This window comes from Thalassophryne amazonica, chromosome 5, assembly GCF_902500255.1.
Source record: "Thalassophryne amazonica chromosome 5, fThaAma1.1, whole genome shotgun sequence".
Classification (NCBI taxonomy): domain Eukaryota; kingdom Metazoa; phylum Chordata; class Actinopteri; order Batrachoidiformes; family Batrachoididae; genus Thalassophryne; species Thalassophryne amazonica.
In genome coordinates, this window is record NC_047107.1 from 18,387,883 (window position 1) to 18,404,068 (window position 16,186).

At 40.4% G+C, this 16,186-nt stretch overlaps 1 protein-coding gene across 1 annotated transcript in view; it reads left to right on the forward strand.

Annotated features, from left to right (window-relative positions):
* slc15a4 (solute carrier family 15 member 4) overlaps window positions 1–16,186 on the forward strand; it is a 221,958-nt gene that overhangs the window by 50,898 nt on the left and 154,874 nt on the right. The window contains exon 6 of the mRNA XM_034169758.1: window positions 4,016–4,196. Within this exon, the coding sequence (XP_034025649.1) occupies window positions 4,016–4,196 (181 nt within the window). The remainder of the gene's footprint in view (window positions 1–4,015; window positions 4,197–16,186) is intronic.

Below are 16,186 nucleotides of genomic sequence, written 5' to 3' on the forward strand. Positions count from 1 at the left end.
GCTTTGCAGCGGCAATAGCTGCTGTGGGGTCCACAGTCCAGAAAATATGTAGGTGTGAAGACAGAAGGAAGTAGAAGGATGGTGTTAAAATGTTTATCTGTGTGAACCACAGATGCTTTCATGCTAACATACACAGGGCTCAGTCATGCATGCAGTTGTGCACACTATCTGTCAGTGCAGCACTTTATAGGTTGTTGTTGTTGTACTTTTGGCTGCTCCCGTTTCTTTGGTTCAGGGTCGCCACAGCCAATACAGCCAGGTATTGATGATGCAACTCCAGTTTTGCCTGGAGAAACACACACAGCAGCTGGTGTTCCAAAGAGGTCTCCCATCCAAGTACTGCTTAGCTCCTGAGATCTGACGGGATCAGGCTTACACAGAGCAAACCGGCTGCACAGCACTTTATTGTTAAACCTATAAAACTGTGTAAAGTAAATATTTTTGTGAACGCTTTACAGATCTCACTGGGTTTCTTAAAATATTCATGTATACTACCAGTCCAAAGTTTTGACTGATAGTGTACATGAAGTATTTATGTAATATAAAAAAAAGCTCTCAGACCTTTAAATAAAATAAGAAATCTTTACATTTAATGGTTTCAAAAATGATCACATAATTTGACAGTTGTAATTGACTCGATTTGTGGAGTTTTCCCCATTTGTGTTTGAACTTTGAGATTTGATTTTAAACTTGATCAAAGAAGATCATTATTAAAGAGGTTATATTGTGCAAAATCACTTGTAATCTGCTTTTATGTTTTTCATGGCTTTCAAGATCTGTATTACGCAGCAATAACACCAATTTGTTTCACACTTTTATATGAGTTCCTAAATAAATATCTTAAAATGGACAAGGAAAATAGAATGACAAGTAAGAGTTATGACAAATAAAATGCATTAGAATGATCAAGTATTAACAATAATTAATAGTTTTGATCCTTGAAGAATCCTACTTGTTTTTGTAAAATTGGCCAGATAACCTTGCTTGCCCTGTGACCCTTGGAAAAATACTACATTTTCCACAGTTGTTCAAAATTTTTCCAGTAAAGATACATTTAACAATTTTGAAGCTCTAATCATAGAAACAAGAATCTTTATCACCACCAGCAATATGTTGGACAAGTGGATCATCTGCATGAGCCCACGGCACCCTGGAAAAACATTGATAGGTTTACCACTGACAGTTGATGCTTTTCTGCAGAAGGCGTTTACAAAGTACAGTTCAGTTATTTTGATCCTTTGACCCCAAAGTCAATCTGCTTGATGGAGTCACCATGCTTAACATGCATGCCACGTTTGGTGACAGCCAGCCAATTAGAAAAGAAGTTATCACACTCACTTTATTTTTTGATCTTTTGACCCCAAAATCAACAGCCTTCTTGAGGTCAGTATACCTAACACACATAGCAAGTTTGACAATCTGGCAGTTAACAAAAAGTTATTTTGCTCACAATATTTTGGCAAACTACACTCCAGTGACCTTGACCTTTTGACACCTAAATCTATAGGCTTTGTGGGGTCACTATGCATAATGCATATACCAAGTTTGGTGACAATCGAGCTAGTACTACTGAAGTTATCTTGCTCACAAGTGAAATTTTGCATGACCAGTTGATTGGCTCCTTGCACATAGTGACATCATGCCCACTGGCTGCATGTGGGAATAAACTTTCAGTGATGGTGTTATATGTTATTTTTAATTATCTTTGCTTTTAACGTATTGTTGTTTAGTGTGCACACGCATAATCAATCAATCAATTTTATTTATATAGCGCCAAATCACAACAAACAGTTGCCCCAAGGCGCTTTATATTGTAAAGCAAGGCCATACAATAATTACGTAAAAACCCCAACGGTCAAAACGACCCCCTGTGAGCAAGCACTTGGCGACAGTGGGAAGGAAAAACTCCCTTTTAACAGGAAGAAACCTCCAGCAGAACCAGGCTCAGGGAGGGGCAGTCTTCTGCTGGGACTGGTTGGGGCTGAGGGAGAGAACCAGGAAAAAGACATGCTGTGGAGGGGAGCAGAGATCAATCACTAATGATTAAATGCAGAGTGGTGCATACAGAACAAAAAGAGAAAGAAACACTCAGTGCATCATGGGAACCCCCCAGCAGTCTAAGTCTATAGCAGCATAACTAAGGGATGGTTCAGGGTCACCTGATCCAGCCCTAACTATAAGCTTTAGCAAAAAGGAAAGTTTTAAGCCTAATCTTAAAAGTAGAGAGGGTGTCTGTCTCCCTGATCTGAATTGGGAGCTGGTTCCACAGGAGAGGAGCCTGAAAGCTGAAGGCTCTGCCTCCCATTCAGGAAGCCAATGAAGAGAGGCCAAGATAAGATGGGACCTGATTATTCAAAACGTTATAAGTAAGAAGAAGAATTTTAAATTCTGTTCTAGAATTAACAGGAAGCCAATGAAGAGAGGCCAATATGGGTGAGATATGCTCTCTCCTTCTATTCCCCGTTAGTACTCTAGCTGCAGCATTTTGAATTAACTGAAGACTTTTCAGGGAACTTTTAGGACAACCTGATAATAATGAATTACAATAGTCCAGCCTAGAGGAAATAAACGCATGAATTAGATTTTCAGCATCACTCTGAGACAAGACCTTTCTAATTTTAGAGATATTGCGTAAATGCAAAAAAGCAGTCCTACATATTTGTTTAATATGCGCTTTGAATGACATATCCTGATCAAAAATGACTCCAAGATTTCTCACAGTATTACTAGAGGTCAGGGTAATGCCATCCAGAGTAAAGATCTGGTTAGACACCATGTTTCTAAGATTTGTGGGGCCAAGTACAATAACTTCAGTTTTATCTGAGTTTAAAAGCAGGAAATTAGAGGTCATCCATGTCTTTATGTCTGTAACACAATCCTGCAGTTTAGCTAATTGGTGTGTGTCCTCTGGCTTCATGGATAGATAAAGCTGGGTATCATCTGCGTAACAATGAAAATTTAAGCAATGCCGTCTAATAATACGGCCTAAGGGAAGCATGTATAAAGTGAATAAAATTGGTCCTAGCACAGAACCTTGTGGAACTCCATAATTAACCTTAGTCTGTGAAGAAGATTCCCCATTTACATGAACAAATTGTAATCTATTAGATAAATATGATTCAAACCACCACAGCGCAATGCCTTTAATACCTATGGCATGCTCTAATCTCTGTAATAAAATTTTATGGTCAACAGTATCAAAAGCAGCACTGAGGTCTAACAGAACAGAACATAACCTATGTGTGCTGTTCCTGTTTTTCACGGCGCCATCTGCTGAGTGACGTGGGAAAGCAGAACCTCCTCCATGACTGTGGAGACCCACAGCTGCTGTGAAATGTCACTCATGTCAGGCTTTTCCTGTCAAAAGAGAATCTCAATAACCTCGTCCTGTCATTTTGAATATGATAATTAGCAAACAAGGGAGAAAACGCTCTCTGAGGAGCGGCACGCTGCTTGCCAGCAGTTACTCTAGCAAATGAAAATTCAATTTGAGAATAAATGAGGCTATCGGAGGTGTTAAAACACAGCTCACATGGCACTTGAAATGTGAATTGCTAAAACATCTTGAGCCGTTCGCACTCTATCATTCCTCGCTCGCTGAATTTATTGGAACCTTTTGTGCCTGCAGTGGATTTTCTGTCTAATTGGTGTGTCAGCCGCTGTGTTTGTGCAGTATGATTCATTTTAGAAGTACATTTGAAGGCAGTACGAGTAGATTATTGCTGAAAAGATGCACATTTTATTCAGATTTGCTATCTAATAATCCATATTGTTATAATTATTCTAGTATACACTTACTAATAATTGAGGTAACTGACCTTAATTTACTTTCCATAGATGTTTTATGTTTACTTTACTTTTTGACCACCAGGGGGTGCTAAAGCAATATCTAGCTCAAAATCCATGGATTTGAGGAACTGCTCTCTGCCATTCTCACTATTAGTTTTCATGCTTGGTGCTTTTTTGTTGTAGTTTTTGCACGGCTTTGCCTCATTTTTCTCGTCTGTATTCCCAGGTGACGTTCCGTTTTCCGGCAGCCTGGCTCACGATGTTTGACGCAGTGCTCATCCTTCTGCTGATTCCCCTGAAGGACAAAGTGGTGGACCCCATCCTGAAGCGCAGAGGCCTGCTGCCTTCCAGTCTGAAGAGGATGGCCGTGGGGATGTTCTTTGTCATGTGTTCGGCCGTGGCAGCAGGTGGGTGTGCTGACGGATGTCCCCCGTCTGCACTGTCACATAAACACACAAACAACAGCGTCAGTTTCCCAACATTACTGTCCTTATAGTACCCTGTGTTCTTTCTGATGTACCAAATAGGACTTGAAGGTATTTGATCAGTTTAAATGATCTTCTTTTGAGGTGAAACATCAGACATGCCTACCGTTTCATATGATCTGCACTTCTTGCCCTGTCTTTTAAGTTCCTTATGTGTGGAGCAGAGTGCCACACAAAAATAAAGTTTCTAATTTTTATTGTTCCGCCCCACAGATTTTTTTATAATGTAAAAAGAAAAAAGCCGATAAAATTTGGATGGATTAGAATGATATTAACTGGTAGCACAACAGCATCAAAGTCTTGTAATTTTTGGGAAAAAATTTGGATATGATAAATAAGAGTTGTTTTAACATTAATATAAGAATATTGTAGAAATACTCAGTGGCGGGCACAGCTAACCAAAAACTTAGCTTTGATAACTGCTAATCCGCTAACTGAAAAGTTAACTTTTGCAACGCTAAACCGATAAACCGCTAAAAAATTTAGTGGAAGTTGCAGCTAACCGTTAACTTTTAGCATTGACTCGGTACACAGCTGGCTACTGATGAGCCCGTTTTGAGTTGAATCACTGCAGAAACCCAGAACGAACAATGAGCCAGAGCCTTTGTCTTTATGTACCCTACCGGCTGCTGCAAAGAAGTGTCATTTACTTTTCACACACAACAACATAGATGATGGCAGAAGACATCAAATGCAAGGCACTTTTCACTCATGGTCACAACATAACTCTTCACCAAACTAACTGCACTACTTGAACTAGAAAAACACAATAAATCTATAACACTGCTAAACAAAAATGTTGAATAACAATAATAAAAAAAAGAACGAACAAACCCAGAACTCCCATAATGGATTGTAGTAGCAATCAACAGTGTGTCTGCTTTAAAGACAGTGTGTACATATAAATCTTTACTTTTTTTAAGTGAAAAGACACTTATTGCTGTATTTTTATAGAAAGACAAAATTATGTGGGGTTTTGTTCAGTGGGGAAGCTCATCATGATGAGGTTTTTAGGTAAAGACAAAACATACTTGGGTTTTCTCTTCCTTCAGTGGTAATCTTATGATGAGGGATAGATTTTACCAGTTGCATTAAACACAACATGGGTGAGCTGCTTTGCTCTGTTACTTGTCGCCGAATGAAGTGAATTGACAGCTGGATTGACAGCTGATGTTATAGTTTGCTTTCATAGCCAGACTGGTCAGTTGAATCCCAATTATATTACACGATATAGGAAACATGTCAGTTCACTGAGCTACCAGTAAATATTTATATATAGTAGTGTTCAGAATAATAGTAGTGCTATGTGACTGAAAAGATTAATCAATCAATCAATCAATTTTTTTTTTATATAGCGCCAAATCACAACAAACAGTTGCCCCAAGGCGCTTTATATTGTAAGGCAAGGCCATACAATAATTACAGAAAAACCCCAACGGTCAAAACGACCCCCTGTGAGCAAGCACTTGGCTACAGTGGGAAGGAAAAACTCCCTTTTAACAGGAAGAAACCTCCAGCAGAACCAGGCTCAGGGAGGGGCAGTCTTCTGCTGGGACTGGTTGGGGCTGAGGGAGAGAACCAGGAAAAAGACATGCTGTGGAGGGGAGCAGAGATCGATCACTAATGATTAAATGCAGAGTGGTGCATACAGAGCAAAAAGAGAAAGAAACAGTGCATCATGGGAACCCCCCAGCAGTTAATCCAGGTTTTGAGTATATTTCTTATTGTTACATAGGAAAGAAGGTACCAGTAGATTCAGTAGATTCTCACAAATCCAACAAGACCAAGCATTCATGATATGCACACTCTTAAGGCTATGAAATTGGGCTATTAGTAAAAAAGGTAGAAAAGGGGGTGTTCACAATAATAGTAGTATCTGCTGTTGATGCTACAAACTCAAAACTGTTATGTTCAAACTGCTTTTTTAGCAGTTGCAGTTGCTGTTCAGGCATCATAACAACAAAGCTGGATGATGGTTAAATGATGTCTCTGAAAGTCAGTGTAAGTCCAGATTTCTTGTTTCGTTTTGGCTTCAGTGTCCTTCGTTAGTGCCGTGTGACCGGGGCTTTAGATTGATATTCACACCACTGCAGCACTCCTTCTCATTCCTTGTGGGTTAATAACAACAACAAGAAATTACTTTCTGATATGGCGTGGAATTTGCCTCCAGTGGCCATTTCACTCCCTGGAAATCTGACAGCTGAGCAGGTGATTCTAATCACGCCAAACACGGGAGTGACTGGCTAACCGGAAGTCTCAATTTCAAGATGGCGGTGATCTTGAAAATTGTCCATTTGGAGATCAGGTGTTTTAAGTGACTTTTAAAAGAGAGCTTCGTGCCAATAGTTAATCTCAAATACTTCTTTTAAATGGGGTTTTGCAGCTTTGGCAGAGGAATGCACTCTACTCAGCGAGTCAGTATCCTACTGTACATACATGAGTTGTTCAGTCAGTCGGATGAGATTGTGACAGAATTAATTACTTTTTTCCATCAGTCTGTCACAGCACTTTGGCCCTTTTCCCGTCCTTTGACGAGCACAGGGACAGCTGTGGTATCTCACTTTTTGTGCTTCCAGATAAGTTGTCCTGCGTGCGGCCGCACTGTTCTGTCTTATTCCGTTCCAGCCGGTGGATTATTTTAGAGATAAAGTCTGAGCAGATCGTGTCAGCGGCTGCTGCTGTTCCGTTGATATGGTTGGGTGAAAGTGTTTTGGGGTGGAAAGAAAGCAAAGCAGCAAACACTCCTGAGAGTCAATGCAGATCTTTTCTACAAACATCTCCTTTCATTCTTTCTTATGTTCTTCTTACGCAGTATGAACACATTCTGACATTACTGACCTTTCAAATATGTTTTGGTGTGCTTCTAGCAGACTGCTGCTGTAATTCACTTTTAAACCTGCATCAACTCAAAGATGACGGGGAATTACATTTTGGAGAGTACAGTAATACTTCAAATTCCAAGTAAAGCTTACCTCTTATTTAAAGCATAGGTGACACCAAAAAATGTGCAAAAATAATCACTAAAAATGAGGAAATGTTGATATTTTTAAAAAATCCTAAACAATAAAAGTCAATGATAAGTGCACAGGTGAAGGATAAACTATAGCTGTCTGAAGCCTGCGCTCTATTTCAGCCCTCAGCCCTCAGCCGCAGCCATATTGTTGCTACGTCATCACAAGAACGAGACCTGCTGATTCAAGCCCACATCAACTGTAAACACAGCAGAGGTCGAGCTGTTTTTTGTTTTTTGAGTGTGGAGCTTTTTTTTGTTTAAGTCCAGTCTGCGGGCCGATTTTTTTTCGAGTGTGGAGCTTTTTTTAAAGTCCAGTCTGGAGGACGATTTTTTTTTTCCAAGTGTGGAGCTTTTTTTTTTTTTAAGTCCAGTCTGCAGGACGATTTTTTTTTTTCGAGTGTGGACCTTTTTTTAAAGTTGAGTCTGAAGGATGATTTTTTTCCAAATGTGCCACTTTTTTTTTTTTTTTTTTAAGTTCAGTCTAGAGGATGATTTTTTTTTTTTTTTTTTCTGAGTGTGGAGCTTTTTTTTTTTAAAGTCCAGTCTGGAGGACGACTTTTTTTTTCTTTTTCTTTTTTTCTAGTGTGGAGCTTTTTTTTTTTTTTGAGTCCAGTCTGAATTTGTTTCTGAAGCAGCTGTGGGGGACACAGCATTTTTGATTTTCAGCCTTATTTAGATGACAATAAACTTTGGAGGAAAACCTTCAGTCTGACAACAGTGACAATATTGGCAGAGTTCAGAACACAGAATGGGGATTAGAAAAATAAATAAATAAATAAATAATGCAGGCGATTTCGGCATGTGGGTGGATGTGATAAACTGTTTTTGTTTTGTTTTTGCCAGCTCTTTGGTCGTAATCAACTGATTAAAAATAAATAAATAAAATAGTTTTACTATCTGTGACATCAGAAAAAAGTGATGAGGAAGTGTGGATTTTGCATTTGTTTTTTTTCCTTAGAAAGAAGGACCTGAAAATATCAGCCAATTTTAAAATAAATATTGTTTCCTTCTTGAATGCATTTAATGTACTGTGGTAAGTAGTGTAACATGTTATTATTAAATATTAAAACCATTCACACAAGAAGTAAATAATATAGTCTTACCTGTCCGTTTCAATGAGATCATCTTTAAACTTATCCACCTTTAGAAAATGACATCTGAAAATAATTTAACTCCTTCTGTCTTGGCTGAAGAAATGTCCATTTGTCACACAGGAGTTTGGTTCCAGGTTACCGCACCGGCTGTAATCCGTTATTGCAACTGATGGATCGAGTCTCTGTTGTTAATGAGCCGCTTTGCGCTGCAAGTTAAAAGACTCCCAGCACTTCATGTGCTCATAACGTCTCAGTCTGCACGCAACAACATTATCCCATGATCCAGAAAACAATAAAATAATGGGAACATACACATTTTGTCTCCGTGTCGAGTGGAGAAGCCACAGACACCATGCGTACGCAGTTGTCAATATAAGTGTTCCACCTGCCATTCTACCGGCGAAAATTAACCGGACATCGAAAACACGGTGCAGCTCTGACCCGAACCACTCGATGGAAATGGGACTGTCATTAGCCTGTAAAAATCCACAAATTAATGGGGCAATTAAGATCATGGTTCCGGAGCTGATGACACTTCCTCCTCCTTCTTGTCCAGTGTTGGCACTCGCTGGGAAGTTCCTGGTTTTTAGTGGCACGCAGTTCAAAATCTGAATATTTATCTCTTCAAGAACTGCACACCAGGAAAGGATAAATTTCAAACTGTTGTTTAATTTTAGTTTTAAATATTCATGAAAACATGGTATTACATTTCACCTACACTTTAATATTATATAGTTGTCGAGTCATATTTGTGTCGTCAGCTGGGATCTATCAGCTGTTCCCAAACTGATAATGTTCCCAGACTTTGATAATGTCGCAGCACACAAACTGCATTGTGCCTGTTCCATATGCTATTAAATACTGCCCCCTCCTGGTAACGTTATTTAAGAGGAACCCAAAGCTGCAAGCATTTCATAAATGTCCAACGATACTAATACTACTACTATACTAATTAAGTATTATGACAATGGTTCTGTCCTTTCCGTGACTTATTAATAAAACTTTCTGGACATTCTGTATTTTCAGTTTGTCACTTGTGATGTTTTCCTGTTAAATATTATGTTTTGAAATGTTGATTAGACAAATGAGGAGCCAAAACTTTGGCAACATATGCCATGAAAATCCTTATGTACATACAGTAGTTTCCTGCTTGGTCTGTGAGATGCACCCACATGGTCTGTGGAAGGGAGGGGGCAACCTGTCCAATCATCCCTTGGGTGGTTGGCGATGGGGAGGGGGGTTGTTTTTTTGTAAGTTGTGGCTTGATTATTTTGTGGTGCCATGATAGAAATTGCAATAAACCTGGAAATATGCATTTTGTATTAAAGTAACTCCTCATCCGTGTTGACACCTGGGTAATGGATCAAGTAGGGGATTGCCTGTTGGGACCTTGTGTGCCCTGTGAGTTGCTACGGTAACCATGAAGGCCCAGCAGGAAATCTGAACACAAGAAGGCTAAAGAAGCTCTTGTGAAACAAGAGGTCCTCAACAGCGGATCAGGTGCAGGAGGTTATGGCTTTTAACCCAAAGGCTGGGAAGGCAGGTGAAGGTTGTAACAGGTCTTCAGACCCCAATTGTCTGGGATTTCCCAGCCATCAGGCCAAACTATGGGTCTATCAAGGACCATGTGTTGTTGGTGTTCAACACCAAACGTGGATGTATATTTTGTCCATGTCCACCATTCCATCCGGGAATCGATCAAGAGACTGTCTTCCTTGCCACCAAGGGATTGCCACGACGGCATATTCAGTAGAATAGCAGCATTTTTAAACAAAAAAGCAGTTGTTTAAAAATGGAAAGCAAAAAAAATCCTTTTCTGACAGGGACCCAAATGCAATGGGTTTAATCCATGGGGGCATTCTGGGTTAGTTGTGCTTCAGTCGCATGGTTTAAGATGTTCGGGTTCCATTTCAGTATGGGAATCAAAGTAAATTTTTTTTGCACAGAGGTTGAACCGTTTCAAATTGGCTTGTAGAGCCTTCCAATCCAACGGGTACTGCGCTTTGAAGCCCTGAAGTCTTGATAAATGAAGTCACAGCTTGGAGGAGCAGCCTATTCTCTAAAGATCCGCAGGAACAACCGCCCAGAAATCACAAACAACAGTGTTTACACGTGTTTTTATGAGTCAAACTGGCATTGGAGATTAAAAAAACTAAACTAAAATAAACTTATTTTATGCAGACATGGTGAAGGGTAAGTGAAAAAGTTTGTTGAGGGAGGATTCTTGATTGGTCTAGCCTGAGATTGAGGATTTATTTGATGGCCTTCAACTTAGGCCATCAAATAAATCCTTTTCAATCACAGTAAAATGTATATTACCACAATCTGATGGGGCTACTTTTCATTTTAATCTTCTAATATTTTCTTTTTACAGCACATGAGCAAACATCCATTTCTGATGGTCAAATGCTGTTTTGATTTTTTACCTTTCCATTTGCTGCCTCAAAATAAATTTCACTCCTTGCACTTGAAATCAGGCAAATATATTCTGAATCCAGCAGAAAGCACTTTAAATCCCAGGAGTGGAGAGAAAGGGTTTATGTAGGTGCAGCGGTCTGGGCATTGGTCACAGAACAGTTGCTTCATCCACAACACGTGTGTTATGTGTTTTTTCACTCTGACCTGGATTTTTTTTTTTTTTGGGGGGGGGGGGGGGGTGTTGGATACCATGTGCAGTTAGTTATTAAAATAGCGCAAAGAATTTAACATCATTTGCCACCAGAATTTCCACTGTAGACACGTGTACAGTATCACAACCTGGACTGGATGAACTTGGATTTGCTCCTTTGTCCAATCACAGGCCATCAAAAGTATGCCAACAGAAGGCATCATGTTTGCTCACTGTGTGTAACCCTATCCCCTTTTATGAGAATATTACTTGGAACAAAATGTGGATCTGTTACAGAAACTCATTCAGTCATTGGTTGTGGCTTCGCCCATTTGGCACATGGTCACCACAGGTATGGATCAGATATCCCTCCTGACACAGCTCCAGGTGTACAAGTGGGGCAGAGGTGGTCTCAGACTGGGAACATTGTGTTTTGGGGAGCAAACATGATAACCACTTTCACCAGAACAGACACGGAATTTACTTAAATGGAAATTCCGGGATCTTTCAACCTGGGCTCTATTTTCAGATGTTGTTGAGTTCATCTTTTCACTCAGGGCAAAAATTAGTTTAATCAGTGCTGTATTGATTGACAGCATGAACAGCGACATGAGCTAAGTGGCTCTGTAACACCGGTATACAAATTTTTAGAAGTTGTCTTCTTCAGAAATAAAATCTGCTGTTTATTATGGATTTTGACATGCCAAATTCAGATATTACAATAAAAATGACTACTTCTTCCAATAAATTTAAGTTTTTTACATTTAATTTATTTTGGAACAAAAATGAAAAACCACAATTTTGTTCATAGATATGAAAATTCAGTAAGGTATATCTTATATATTATATTCCAATTCTAAGTTGGAACTATGCTAGTATACTAAGGTACGAGGGCTGTCAATAAAGTAACGGTCCTTTTTATTTTTTTCAAAAACTATATGGATTTCATTCATATGTTTTTACGTCACAGGAAAAACACCTCCGTGTTGATAACCATTTGTAAAATCCAGGCGGCTTTTGATGGCTTTCAGTGGAGTGAGTATATGAGAAATTGTTTAACAGGCAGGACATGTTCCAACTTGTCCTTAAGGCTTTCAACAGAGGTGTTTTTCCTGTGGCGGACCGTCGCGGCGGCTGCGTCCCGACGCGCGGACCCGTCCGCACGGACCCGTCCGCACGGACCCGTCCGCACGGACCCGTCCGCACGTCTTTCATTAAAAAAATCTCCTTTAACAGTGGAATATCCGGATAAAATGCTGAAACCGACTTCTTCTGAAACTTCTCTGTTCTCTCACGATGTCCTGGATCAATAGAGCCTGAAATGTGGAGGTTTTCAGCTTGAACAGGCTGATGACGCTGCCTGAGAGCGCTGCGCGACGTCTCGCACCGTGAAAAGTCCTTAAAGCGACAGTCTCACCTCAAAATCTCTCATCAGCCGTTAAAATTTTCACTGAAAACCAGCTTAATTTTTCGAACCGTGTCCACTTCGATGTGTCTCACAGGTTTAGAAAAAATTTTGATCAAACAACGCGCCAGTCTCTCAGCAACTTCTCAGACAAAGGAATTCCGACGAGGGGCTGGACGACTCCTCCCACAAGGAGTGCTCACAGGCGAATGACGTCACCGACAGGCGTGGAAAAACTCACGCATGCGCACGAGGGTTCAAGCATGTCTGACGTAAAAACATATGAATGAAATCCATATAGTTTTTGAAAAAAATAAAAAGGACCGTTACTTTATTGACAGCCCTCGTATATCTAAATAAGTAAAAAGAAAGTGTAAAATAGAAGAGTAGAAAAGAGTAGAGTAGAGTCACTTAGGTGCCTGGTCTTGAGAACCAGGGATGGTAGGCATAAGTAAGTACAAAGATTGGATATTATTCAGTGTCTGCTCGGTGCTTCTTGGCCTGTCTCATTCATTAAATGGAGCATTTCTTGTCCTACCTATAATCTGCAAGCCTGGATGACCTCTGTTTTCCTACTGCATCTGAGGTACACTCACCGGCCACTTTATTAGGTACACCTGTTCAATTCACATGGCAGAAAGTCAATGCATTTATACGTCTAGATGCATTGAAGGCGACTTCCCAAAGTTCAAACCGAGCATCAAAATCAGGAACAAAGGGGATTTAAACGACTTTGAACGTGCCATGGTTGGTGGTGCCAGACGGGCTGGTCTGAGTATTTCAGAAACTGCTGATCTACTGAGATTGTCATATACAACCATCTCAAGGGTTTACAGAGAGTGGTCTAAAAAAGAGAAGTGAGTGAGCGGCAGTTTTATGGACACAAATGCCTTGTTGTGGTCAGAGGATAATGGGCAGACTGGTTGAATGGGTGACTGTGTGATGCTATCATGTCAAAATGGAACAAGATCTGTGAGGAATGTTTCCAGCACCTTCTTGAAAGAATTAAGGCAGTTCTGAAAACAGACCCTGTACTAACAAGGTGTACCTAATAAAGTGTCCGGTGAGTGTAAATGCTTTTACACCGAACCTATTTACCGAAGGTTTAGCCCTAGATTCAGTCAAAGATATGTTTAGCCAATTCTGATTTTTACTATCATCAGTTACCTTTATATCTCACCCATCCTCCGGGATTCCTAAGTCAGGTTCATATATGCTGACCCAGTAGCATAGTACTTAAAAACTAGAGCCAATAAACGACTTCAAACATCATTTTCATTCTCAGTGGCCCAAAATTAGCAATGTTTGACTGTATTTATTTGGGAAGCATTTTGGCTGTAGACCAGCGTAATGTAACTCTTTGGGGTAAAATCTAAAAGGGGTAAAATCTACGTTGTGTTGTCCCTGAATTGATGAAAATTTCTTTATAGGAGTGTCTGGTACCATGGGGAACATCCCTGACAAAGTAAAGACATCTATGTTTAAGGCTGCAGAGAGGTTTAGTGGTTAGCAAGAAGGTTGCGGGATCGCTTCCCGGCCTTTCTGTGTGGAATCTGCATGTTCTCCCCATGTCTGTGTGGGTTTCCTCGGGGAACTCTGGTTTCCTCACACAATCAAAAGCATGCTTATTTAGGATCAGCTCTTTTCTTTGCCCCTGACCAAGGCAGCATCTGGAGTTGGTCCCCGGATGCTGGACTGTGGCTGTCCACTGCTCCTAGTGGTTAGATTGTGTCTAACCTCAATTAGGACGGGTTAAATACAGAGGACAAATTTCATTGTATGTATGTACAGTGACAAATAAAATAAAGTATTATTGACCTCACTTAAATGTAACTAAACTTTGTAAAACAACAAACTCTGCAGCTAGCCACATAGTTTAGCATCAACGACACCACTGTCCTCCGAGTCATTACAGATGGATTGTCGATGAGGGACTTCTTCTTCTGCTTACAGCAGGAATGACTAGATGTTTAGATGATGTCCGTAACGGGCGTGGAACAGACTCTGCTGCAGGAACACATCCACTGAGTGGCTCGATGGCCCCCCGACCGGGGACTGGACACATGCATGGACACAATTGTTGTGTTGTGTTCTGTATTGTAAACATTTTTGGTAGAATGACCTAAGCAGTGGGTCCCTCCTTTGAGTCTGGTCTGCTTGAGGTTTCTTCTTCAATATCATCAGAGGGAGCTTTTCCTTACCACTGGCACCTGTATGCTTTCTCTAGAGGTTGGTAAGGTTAGACCTTATTTGAGTGAAGTGCATTGAGGGAGCTTTGTTGTGATTTGGTGCTATTCGGTGTTTCACAGTTATGAACGCGAGAGGTCGGTTTCAGCAGAGTTCTGGCACTCACAGTGTAAACACATCCCGTGAAGTATGGACAATAAGACAACATCGGGGCACAGCAGAAGTCCATCACAGGTGCTACACCTCCTCTAGATAACCCACTCAACTTGAGAGAGCGTATAATCATCATAATCGACCATGAACTTGCTAAAATTAACGCCATCCACATCCTCGCATTGTCATTGTTTACATGTGCTGTGAGACAGCAGAACTCTGCTGGGACCGCGGTGCATTCTGGGAAGCACAGGCGGCCACCAGGGGCATTATGGGAAAAGGGGAAACACCAAATATAAACGAAATAAACTAAATGACAAGACATGGTTTTCTGTTTGTGTTTGAAATCAGTACTGCACCAATTAAAAATTGTTGGGTTTGTTTTTGTTTTGTTTTTTTTTATCTTTTTTTCCAAAGTGAAAAGATGAACCAAAATACATCTAAAAATAGAACCCATGCTGAAAAATTCTGGAGTTCCAAATTGAATAGAGGAGCGTGTTCAGTTTTAATGAGTCTCGTCATCTTTCTGTCACCAGAAATTTTCACATCTGCAAATAAGCTTTCATCAGCCGATACTGATGTGCTGATATCATTGTGCATCTCTAGTTTTCAAAGGTCAACTGTAACATATGCACTAAAGAGAGAAAATTAGGCTTTATTTTGTAAAAATGAGACAGTTTGTGTTTCTGCTTGGTTGTGTGTTTTAATGTGTGCTCTTCCAGTTTAGAATGTGTTCATTTGTGGTGATTTATCTTTTAAATGCACGTTTCATCGCAGCACTGGCTCGCGTCACATCCCCTCGCTCTCAGAAGCTGCATGGTGCGCTTCCTCAGTGTGTCCTTTGTGCTTATCTGCATCTGTCCACAAGCTGAAACCATGTTGTCCACAGAGCTCAGATAGTCGCGCATGACAGCGTGGCATCTTTTTAGCCGGAGAATATCAGCAGGCGCACACAGCACCGCCAACTGTGTGTGGGAATGTGTAACGATGACAGTGATGGCGAGCGATTTTCACATTTTCAAAGTGCGTGCTGATGCACGTGTCCAAAGGACGTTTGTAGCCGGACATGTGGAAGACAAGCTGTCATGTGGGCTGTTTCTGGTTTGCTGTTTTATTCCTGCAATGACAGTCAGAGTCTGGGCAGCTTTGAATATCAGTGCTGACACTTTTACACATTTGTCACTTTCTGTTCGTGCTAATCCGCTTTAGTTAAAACATGCTGGATTTTAGGTGTTCTGAAGCATCTCTGTTTTGTTTTTTGCTTTTTTTTTTTTTTTTTTTTTTATTAAAATCTGGAGCAGCGTTGCCAGAGCTCGTTCTGAGCTGTCTAACATGAAACGTTTGTGAAGAGGCGAATAAAAAGCTGAGTTGTGTGTTTGCAGGGTTGTGGGCAGCCCAGCGGCCGCCCTGCCTCAGATGGACGGCTGGTATTATAGGATTGCTGGATTACAA